Genomic DNA, 10,846 nt, shown 5'->3' with positions numbered 1-10,846 from the left:
TCATGTTGACGATTCTGATATTTTTTACCAAGGTATCAAAAAACTCACGCTTGTCCTTAGTCCTCGCAAGGGCCAAGCTGCTGATCTGTGAATAGCCTTTGGGCCTTCTCCACGCACAAGTAGGTCTCTGAGATGGCCTCTCTCAGATCGCTCCTCGTTCTCTTTACTATCAAGCTTCGGGTCAAATCATCGCATGCCTCGTTCTCTCCAGTACACGGTAGCAGCCGCACCTCAAACACAGTTGGTATGGTCTCATAAGACTACAAGCCATATGAGTACAACAATGGTGTATGCAAAATACTAAGTAAGCACAAGTGGCTAGGCAGTGGAATTGTGAAGAAGAAAGTGGGGTGGAAGAGACCTAAGGCTAGCATATGGGCCCGTTTATAATAGGTGGGGCCCATGGCAACTATACATAACAGTGTCAAAATCTCCATTCATCCCATTGGACTCAATCACCTTAAGCAAACAAAAAAACATGGATGATTTTACTTCCTTCAACCAAACATTAGCTAAGATGATCGTACCTGTTATAAAAACATAGATGGACACCATCACATCTTATCTTGTCTCCAAGCCAAACACACTTTAACTTAAAAGTGAATAACACAACACATCTTTCAAGTGCCAATGATTGGGTAATGGGAAATCCTAAACTCATAGAAACATTGCTTCCTTGCTCTACTATCAAGATGGGAATGGGATGACCTGGCCCTATGGTCTCAAGGCCAATTTTAGGGATCATGGGTCGATCCATTTTCCCTTTATGCTATGACCTTAATGGACCATTGGGCAACACTTTTAGAAAACACAAGATGCAAGATTAAAAAAAAATATCATAATAATATATTAAGATTATCAGCAATATAATGCATCAAATTAAATAAGTTTGCAAGTGAACCATGATTTTAATTTTATCAATTATCACTTCCAAAATATGATATTGCTCACCATACTTCCAAGCACGGACAATCTTACAAGTTATGACCAATCATATTTATTCAAAAAATAAAGAACGACAATAAATTTTAAAGAAAAAGTATTATTAATATGATGAATAAGTCAACCCATGATACATATTAGGGCAATAGTTCCGACCCTAACCTATTTTGGAATTTAAGGCCGCCCTTTATGACCCATTGACCCTATTTTTGTGGGTCGGGTCAACTACCCAATGGGCGGACCCGATCATTCCAATTCATACTCTACTAGAACATCTAACCATGGAGCACACATATGCATGTTACATGGAAAATTACCCTAACATGGTTTTGTCATGTCATGCCATGCCATGCCACCATTAAAGGGATCAAAGGAAGCATATGCTGCCATATTAGGCTCCCAAAACGGGAAAGCCCAAATTAATGTCCAGTTTGTAGTTGTGTGCTTGGTCTGTTCTAGGTCATGGCATGTGACCCAATAACTGTTGGTAGTAGTAGAATGGACCATATGGGACTCATTCCAGCCATTTATGGTTTGGCACTCACCCCCACCACATCGATTTTCTTCGCTTGCAAATGTACTTGAGTGGATTATGTTTTCCTTTGGGTTTTCTGATGAGTGATGACCATCATTTTCCCTGCCCACATGGTCAAAACCCTGTCCACATGATTTTAAAGGAGATTGATTGATGGCTGTCTAGTGGTGGAAGTACTATTTGCATCAGCGGCATGGAAATCTTGTCTATCCTCCGGGGTCCTTGCAGAAGAAAGTAGGCTTTACATGTTCCTATTTTTACTTTAGCTTTTACTCAATTTCCCTTTTCATGAGAGGGAGAATTTCAGATTTTCTCAAACACAATGTTTAGAAAAAAATCATATTGTTCATAAGGATCATATCTTTTTTTACTTGTACGAGTGGCACATGTGAGTTTATGGTTAAGCCTCTTTGAATATCTCCTATATGAAACTAACAAATTCGTAAAATTTCACTACTAGCACAATAAAAAAAAGTCAAGCGTTTGTAGATGCAATTGAACCACCGAGCTAGCAGATGCCTTTAAGAGCCTGTTTGGATGCATATGGCTAATTGTTGGCCAACTAACTTTTAACTCTAGCCCATTCAAATAGGAGAGAGCTAATTTTTAGTCAAGGCTTCAATTAATTGTTAGTCAACTAGCTGGCCATCTCCAGTCAATTCCAGCTAATTGTTTTTATCCTAACTGCCTTTGTTTGTTCGGCTGATAAGCTCAAACGAATTACTTGTCGTAATCCCTTATTTTGACCAAATAAAAAGATTGTGCAAAATTTCAATGGCAGAAAAAAAAGAATATCTTCAAATTCTACTGGAAAAAAAGAGATCAAGCCTAGAACAAGTACATAGGCCTCACTACTTTACATGCAAGTTTGCCAAAACTATTAATAAATTATCAAGCATTTGTACTGGCTAGATTTACAGTTCGGGAATTAACAAAACGCCCCCGCCATGTGTCGTCGCATTAGCAGCTAGTAGTAGTAGCTAGCTTGTGCTTAACCAGCAGCGCAGTGGCACTGGGACTGGGAGACATCATTTAAGTTTTATTTTGGCGTCTTATGATTAAACCAAGAGGAGAATGGTGGTGGTGGTGCCACCTCCATGGCGGGTCCTACTCCTACTACCGAGAGAGAAAATAGAGAGAGAGAGGAGAGAGAAAGAGTGAACCATCATCAATGGCCCAATGATCCCCCTGCAAGACTCCGATTTCTTTCTCCCCTCTCTCTCAAGCCTTTTCTTTGACCGCCTCTCTCTCTTCTCTCTCTTATAAGAAGAGGAGAAGATTCGCACTTCCGCAGCCTCGCGCAGGGCTACACTCCATTCTATCTCCCCCCGCGCCACCCTCCCCATCCTTCCTCTCTCTCTCTATCTCCTGTCTCTTTCTCTCTCTACAAACTCCCCCTCGCGAACAGCCGCCGCTGCAGCTGCGTTGGTTTTTGAGAGAGAGAGAAAGAAAGCGAGCAAGGGAGGGAGAGAGAGGGACAGCAACTCCCTGGGTCGCTTTCGACGGCCTGGATCTCCCCGCACGCGGGATCGTACGGCCGGCACGCTGCTGTCGCTTTCCACCGCGTACGTGCTCCTCCTCCTCCTCTCCCTCCACTTCTCCCCGCCTGGCCTGGCCGCCTCCATGATGCCGCCCATGTTCCGGTTCCCGTCGCCATCCCCGCACAAATTCCCGCGGATTAGCTTTTCGGCTCGGGTCGGGGGGAGATATTAGCTGCCCTAATCCTGTTTTTAGTAGCGCGCCCCCGTTCCGTTCCTGCGGTTATTATGATGCCCGCCGGGCGCCGGGGCGCCCTTCTGTCCTGGGGGCACCGTACGCAACGGCACGGTCTCTGTCGCTAGCGGCCGGCGGCCGGCGGCTACCCGGCCGTTGTTGACCGGCAGTTACTGTTTCGGTGTCTCGTTGCGGGGGCGTGGATTAATGCAGCTCCTCTTGGCCGTGTTCGCCGGCGAACCACCGCGGTGGTTTCTCGCGGGCGTGCGGGGCTCAACGGCCGGAACCTCCTTATGCTGTTGTTAATGCCCAGTGCCGTGTAAAGGCGTCTTTTTTCGCCCCCCCTCGATTTCTTCATTGCCTGCATTGCATCACCCTGCTCTGCTGCGTTTGACTGCTCATCCAGCAGGCAGCCTTTACTTTACCCCCCCTGCCAACCACCGTCTCTCTGGTGTGTGGACTTCACCTGAGGCCGCGCGCGCTCTCGTTCGTGGGAGTCGCCGGCCCGGCGGATTCCCACCGGATTTGATGCGCGCATCTTCAAATTCTCGGCTGGCCTTGTTGCTGCCTCGCAAAAGCTGCTGCGTCTTAGCTTTTCTGCCTTCTTAATTTGGACGAGGTGTACGGATCACTGTTCGCCCTAATTATTTCCACAGTTGTTAACCCACGGGCTGTTTTTTTTTATTTTTTTTATACTATGTGTTTCTTTTGAATTGCTCGATCCCTTTTGGTTTTGGTGCTCTTCTTCGTGGGAATGTATGTGTTTTTCCTTTGCTCGGCCTTGCTCTTTGCTGCTTCAGGTTCCGTCTGCTGTGCTCTGCTCTAACGCAGCCTCTGATTGCAGCACACCACACCCCTTCTATTATTTTGAAATAATAACTGGAAGCGTTTCGGGTTTGGGATTTGGCACCTGGGCCTGGCCTCAATGCCCCTGAAACCATTTTGGAAATGAGTAGGGCTCATTAAGTGATCTCTGCCAAATGATTGAGCAAGCAGTGCAGAGCTTGTACTTAGCAAATTAGGTTTTATGCTTCAAGGGTACGACTACAGCCGTTTTTATGCCAAATTTGTTTTTCTGTTATAAGCAAGTGATTACTCCCAGATATGCTGGACCATTCATGACATTTATCCACTTGTACCTACTTGTTTTTTTTCCCCTGTGGCCTCAGTGGTATATTATTCATTTGATAGTTATTAGCAAGTATTGGAGCTACATGCTGCTTTATTCGTGGAAGAGTGGTGAATTTTTGTCTTCAGAAGGTCAGTAGGATTATTATGCATTCTCAAATGCTGCTATGGATATTTTGCAGATAGTAAATTGCCAAGGCTGTTGTAATGGGGGTCAATGGTCATCATGAACCTCGCAGAGGATGTAATGGCACCGTCTGCAATGGTAGTGTAAGACCACTCGATCATTTTGGTGATGTAGATCCATGGACGGCATGGGCATACAAGCCTCGTACAATCTCGCTCTTGCTGATGGGAACATGCTTTTTAATGTGAGTGCATAGCCTTTTATCTGTGGAACATTTTATAGACAGGAACATGCTTTTCTTTTGAAATAATAATAATGTATAGGTTATGGCCTGTTGTGGTATTTTTGGACCTTTTTCTTCAATTTGAACCACCATTATATATATTATCCAAAATATTACTTCGCAGATGCACATGACTTCTATGTTTGATGAGTATTGTTTCATGTTCTTTATCAGTTGGGCAAGTGGTGCTCTTGATCCAGAAAGGAGCTCATCTGCTGATCGTGTTTCCTCAGTCAAGAGGTATTTGTAATGATTTGTCCTCTTGTATTGCTTTTCTTGCAGCTATATTTTTTATGAAGCTCCCTTGGTTCTGAACTCAATATTTCTGATCACCATTTTTCTTCGTCTCATGTGGGTTACCATTTTAAGGAGGGCTTATGAACTAATCTGTACTATCTCTTGTCAACAGGGGTGTATTCGCGATGATTGCTGTTTTTTTGGCTTACTCTTTTCTTCAGGCACCTTCAACGTGAGTTACAGAGTTCTTTACCTAACTCTGTTGTTTTATATCACCACATTAAAAAAAAGTCGAGACTTATGGGTAGAGATGTCCCCAGGGCACCAAAATTAGGGCCGAGAATGGCACTGAACACCAGCTGCTCAGGACACAGTAATGTAAAAATTTCTGAAAGCTTTTTACTTTTTTTTGCGAATGCACGTGAGCGTGTATTTCATTAAGAGGGAGAGAAAGTTGGACCACACGCATGTCAAAGCCAAGAACAGAGTGTAAATTTCAGAAAGCAGTTTACCTGAGATACCTCATAGTCACATGGATAGATATAATAAGGACAATAGCCATATGGTACAAAAGTGATGCATTCCCGCAAACTCTGTTCAAATGTAACACCTTGTTGAATGACTCAGCAAAAACCTTTCCACATTTTGTTGCAGTACAATAAGTGGAATCACATTTTCTGATAACAAATTTGTTATTTTCTTGCTTCATACTTCTGCTTCATTTCATCTGAAGAAAAAAATTTACTTCCTTGAAGTCTATAGATTTAGTTATTAAGATATCTTGAGTTTATGCAAACTGTTACTGACATATACTTCTGCTGTGATTTAGTGTACTCATTAGACCACATCCTGCCATTTGGAGGCTAGTTCATGGGATGGCAGTTGTTTACCTTGTTGCCCTCACTTTCTTGCTTTTCCAGGTGAATGCAGTTTTTCATTAACTTTGTTCAATAATTTTTTAAAAGATTCTTTCACTGCAGGAATTGTCAAGAGTGTTGCATTCTATTTTGTTTTATATCTATTAAGCAAATCTTCATCATTACCAACTGTTTCGTGCATTAGTATGAATCAAATTGATGTCCCTGTCCTTTTTTTTCCTGCCTACCATAGGATTTTAATTTTATTAATCCTTGAGCTCACCCTTCACTTGAACTAATGATAAGTCACTGGCTGTTTTCTTAATAAAAACAGAGAATTTAACAATCAAAATGGAAGAGTACCAACAAGTGTAATAAAAAATTGGCATAAACTGGAGAGAGTAAAGCTTAGTTTGAAACTAGGGTGGTGGCTAAAGAGAATTACAGGTATAGTGGTAGGTTGTAGCTTATCTATACAGTAGAAACATTTCTAGATGGCATATTATATTCCTGTGTTTCAGATGGTAAAAGCTATTCGAGTCCAAATGCTAAGCATTTTGTCAAATCTTGTATGATTTTTATAAAATAAATAAACAAAATCAGCTAACTGTTTTTACAGAAGTTCATGTCTGTCTAATGAGTTTATTCTGCATCACTATGTTTGTGCCGTTAAGAAATTGTGTAAATACTTTAATACTATTGTCCATTTCTTTCTTTAATAGGGGTGCTTTCACCCCCCTCCTGCCGAAGATTGAAACCAGATCAGGAGCTATGCACGCTTCCACCATGTGAAGCCAGTCTCAGTCCCAAATTTTCCCTCCATATCTCTACTCTGATGTTATGTTGTTTTATTACTCAATGGCTCATCCTCATAAGATAAAACAGTATTTCAGCAAGTCAGAGTTCAGTGGCGAAGATTTTAAAGAGAAGAGTCAGTATGGCATTTCATATTTTCATTAATTTTGTTTTGCAGACTCGTGATGATGCTAGGCAATTCATGAAGTATCTTCATCCTGATCTTGGTGTCGGTAATGGATTAACTTTCTAATCAGGCTTAGTAGTGTAGATTTAATGCTTGATAAATACTGATTTGATATTTGTACTCTGAGCAGAATTGCCTGAAAGATCTTATGGAACTGATTGCCGCATATATGTACCTGATCATCCGAAAAGCAGGTTTAACAATGTTTATGTATGATGACTTCATTCACCGACCTACTTTCCTTTTTGTTCAATTCTGTTTCTCATATACTTCTCACAAAGCAGTCTTGACTATTCAATATGCTTCAAGTTACTGATTTGAATATAGGTTTTTCTAGGAGATCATTTTTGATGAGTTTGTTATCGCTCATATCCTTGGATGGTGGGGTAAGGCTATAATGATACGAAACCAACCACTTTTGTGGGTCTTATCAATTGGTTTTGAGTTAATGGAGGTATACTCTTTATGTGGTGGTCAAATTCCTCTTGCTTGTGCTTTCCAAACCCAGGTTCCTAATGTACCGTTATACGTACTGCAGCTCACTTTTCGTCATATGTTGCCAAATTTCAACGAGTGCTGGTGGGATAGCATTGTCCTAGACATATTGATCTGCAATTGGTTTGGTGAGATTTTCACGTGGTTTTAGTAATTTTCTGTATACGCTTGTTTGGGTAGCCCCTTAATACCTGCATTTAGCATATATTGAAATCAATCTTTTTTTAATGGATCTATTGACTTATTGGCAATGTTGGTTTACTTGACTATATACTAATTATGTGGTGTCCTCTGATGCCCTTGATACTTTAATTACATCACAATACCTTAGTGATTTTCTTGTACATGGCCTTGGTACACTAGACATGGTAATATGGGGACTCAAATAAGAAATATAATGCTTAAAAAATCTTAGGTTCTGATGAATGAACAAAGCTATGGAGTTTTGCAGGAATTGTACTTTATGAACTGGTTTATTAGTTGCTGAATAGAGAATGTTTTCATGCATATCTCTGTAAACTCAGTTGCTGCCCTTGTTTATTGTTCCTCTCCAATTTGGTGGTTCGTATTCTGTATGTCATCTTTATGTGCATTTCCTAAATCTTATACTGATTGTGGCATAATTTAGCCATTTATATTTATCTGCAAAGGTTTCAGCACTCATTGACTGAGGCCATTTTGTCTATGGTTCAGGTATTTGGGCTGGAATGAAAACTGTGCGGTACTTTGATGGGAGGACATACGAATGGGTTGGTTTGAGCCGCCAACCCAACATTATCAGTAAGGTATGTTCATTGGATGATTAGGCAAATGAGCTGTTCTGCAGAGCATGCAGTTGAGCTGGATCTATTTCCCAGTTTTGGTGGATGTTCCTCTTTGAGGGAACATATTGGCTCCCAAACTGTACATGATGTTTGTCCTACTTTAGTCCTATGATAAGGTGATAAGTCTTGGGCATGTGGGATGTGCTGAGAAACCAAGACAAGATGCTCTCTGTTCTCTTGAAATGTCCCTTAGCTAGCCTGTACTTGTGTTATTTGAGTACATCTCAAGTTTTTCAATGCAACAGCTCACACTTTCAATATGTTTGATAGACTATAGCACATTGGCCTTAACATAAAAAACAAACGTATGCAAATGCAGATTTTCTTTTCTCTGTTTTCTTTAATGTCTGTAGTAGAAATAATAGCCTCCATAAGTTATTGTCTTTTTGTCACCAGTAATTTTCTTTCAAGCCATACGTGGCCATGTCTATGTGCTTTAGAAATTAATCTTCAGCCTTTGAATCTTGATTTAACATTGATAGCTGACCTTTTTTCAGAGCTTATTTATTTAGCACTTTCTTCTCCTTAGGTAAAAAGGATGCTGGGACAGTTCACACCAGCACATTGGGACAAGGATGAGTGGCACCCTACGCGGGGTCCTTGGAGATTCATCCAGGTGCTGAGCCTTTGTGTTGTTTTCATGGCTGTTGAACTGAACACATTCTTCCTCAAGTTCTGCCTGTGGATTCCTCCGCGGAATCCCTTGATTGTCTATCGGCTAGTCCTTTGGTGGTTAATTGCGATACCAACCATCCGCGAGTACAACACCTACTTGCAAGACAGGTATAATTTTGTAGTTACTTGGATCAGATTTTTTTTTTTTTTTTTAAAAAAGCAAGCTTGGTTCAGACTTCACAAAGCTGCTTTGCAGTAATCAGTGTGTTGGGATGGCCCATTTCATCTCAACATCAGCAATTTTCGATGCTCAGTCTGCTGAGTGGTGACTTTTCCACTATTTATCGTGCTCACATGCTATCCCTGACAGTGTACATGTGCTTGTATATTGGCTTTGGCTTCAAATGGCTCCTGTCAACTAGAGATGGCTAGCACGTGAACTGTGCATATCATAAAAAAAACATTTTGGAATGAACACGTTAATTTATACTAGTCCAACCAAGTGTTGCCATTAGTAATTATAACAAATTTTTTTCCTGAAATAATAATTGTCTGATAATTGTTTTCAGCAAACCATTTAAAAAGGTGGGATCCTTCTGCTGGCTTTCCCTGGCTATATGCATTGTGGAGCTCCTAGTCTGCATCAAGTTTGGACATGGTGAGTGTTGCTCCAACTTGTCTGCGTATGTAACTTGCAAGTACTACTGTTTATACCTCCTTGAAGTATGCTGACTGCACGGGATCCTGTACAGGTCTGTTTCCAAAGTCAATGCCTTCGTGGTTGATCACATTCTGGTCAGCAATCGCCTTGGTTCTCGTGCTCTTTGTGTGGACTTGGAAATACCGAACAATGATAAGGAAAAGGATATAATTGTGACAAAAAAGATTATTTATTTGCCTCCATTCTTTACCCAATTCAGTGTTATCGTGTACAGAAAAAAATATTCAAATTGTGTACATGTAGTAGTAGTCAGCCTTGGTGATCTGAAGAGGATTATCCATGAGAGTTTTTTTATGCCTTGTCTTTCTATTTTCCATCAGCAAAGTAGGATAGCAGTTCGTTCCCCTTTATTTCGTCTGTAATGGTGTACTTCGTTGACCGGCTCTTAAATGTGGAGATCCCTTGATGCAGCCTATGAAATAATGGATGGGGATTTAAGTCTTTTCAGCTCCAAATCCCAAACTGTTGAAAAATGTTTCTGGACAGCCCTAGCTAATTTTCCACTTTAATCCATCACAATACATATTGTGGATTTTTTTTTGACGACATACATATTGTGGATTGAAGTGCAGTCAAACAAGTCTTTGGCTATTGTCATATCCCTCTTTCTCTGAATTTCGTCTCTCTAGTCTCTTGGGAGGAGGTATATCTTTTCTGAATATATCTGCAGGTTGCACCACACTGACACTGCCTTGGGCATGTGAATTACCTGCACCATTTCGTTTCAATGTAGCAGCAGTACTGTCTCTGTATGTTGCGAGCCCATTAGCTGAGCCTGGTTGATAAACAGTAGGTGATTCAGGTGTTTCATTGTGATGTGTGAAGGTAGGGGGTAGGCCTGTCCTGTTGATGAATGTACTCTTGTCCAAGCCTGGGGCACTCTTCTGTAGGCTGGTCCTCCGTTCCGTATGGTTTGATGATGGTTCCAGTCTTCCAGCAGGCCTATGCAAAGATTCTTATTCCTTGTTTGGTCCACTGTTCAGTGAAAGGTCGGTTCAAGTCCAAGACGGCCTCGGAATTTCCATTTCCTTTTGTCCTTTGGAGTTTGGAGAGGACTGGTCGAGTCCACACCAATCTGCAGCTTCTTCTGACAGCAGGTAAACAATGCGGCCCAAGTGAAGGTTTACTTTAGATGGACCAACGTCTCGGAATATCCATGCAGATGGGCCGCAAAATGAATCCTGGCACATTAAACTTAACGGGCTAAGATTTGTTTGCCTGTCTCCATCCGGACGAGGCCTGACGCACTTTCCCGAGAAAAAAAAACACATACACAAAAATGTTTGTTGCTCCCTTTTGTGCTGATATTTAAATTGTGCTTTTGTTTTATTCTTGTTCTAGGTTAAAATTTATCCAACTTCAATAGAGTTTATACAGAAAATATACT

The 10,846-nt window shown here is 41.2% G+C and overlaps 1 protein-coding gene across 2 annotated transcripts; it reads left to right on the top strand.

Moving 5' to 3' along the window:
* LOC8079060 (CDP-diacylglycerol--serine O-phosphatidyltransferase 1) lies at positions 2,724-9,900 on the top strand. Of its 2 annotated transcripts, none has more exons than XM_002457436.2 (13): positions 2,724-3,042; positions 4,501-4,689; positions 4,903-4,968; positions 5,138-5,197; positions 5,795-5,885; positions 6,796-6,850; positions 6,935-7,014; positions 7,142-7,258; positions 7,343-7,427; positions 7,993-8,084; positions 8,653-8,906; positions 9,308-9,396; positions 9,491-9,900. In XM_002457436.2, exons 2-13 carry the CDS (start codon positions 4,526-4,528, stop codon positions 9,607-9,609), a joined length of 1,272 nt encoding a protein of 423 aa, XP_002457481.1. In that variant the 5' UTR covers positions 2,724-3,042; positions 4,501-4,525; the 3' UTR covers positions 9,610-9,900. The 2 variants fall into 2 exon arrangements, with proteins under 2 accessions (XP_002457481.1, XP_021312808.1); XM_021457133.1 differs by lacking the exon at positions 2,724-3,042 and adding an exon at positions 3,065-4,228.

Source organism: Sorghum bicolor, chromosome 3 (assembly GCF_000003195.3).
Source record: "Sorghum bicolor cultivar BTx623 chromosome 3, Sorghum_bicolor_NCBIv3, whole genome shotgun sequence".
In the NCBI taxonomy this organism is placed as follows: domain Eukaryota; kingdom Viridiplantae; phylum Streptophyta; class Magnoliopsida; order Poales; family Poaceae; genus Sorghum; species Sorghum bicolor.
This window is presented reverse-complemented; position numbering and strand designations above follow the sequence as displayed.

What these genes read in the sequence shown, in the direction of transcription:
- LOC8079060 (XM_002457436.2), top strand. Translation starts at nt 4,526, where the DNA reads ATGGGGGTCAATGGTCATCATGAACCTCGCAGAGGATGTAATGGCACC. An exon ending in TTTCTTCAGGCACCTTCAAC is followed by an intron (nt 5,198 to 5,794) that starts GTGAGTTACAGA and finishes GCTGTGATTTAG; the next exon opens with TGTACTCATTAGACCACATC. An exon ending in GCAGGTTTAACAATGTTTAT is followed by an intron (nt 7,015 to 7,141) that starts GTATGATGACTT and finishes AGGTTTTTCTAG; the next exon opens with GAGATCATTTTTGATGAGTT.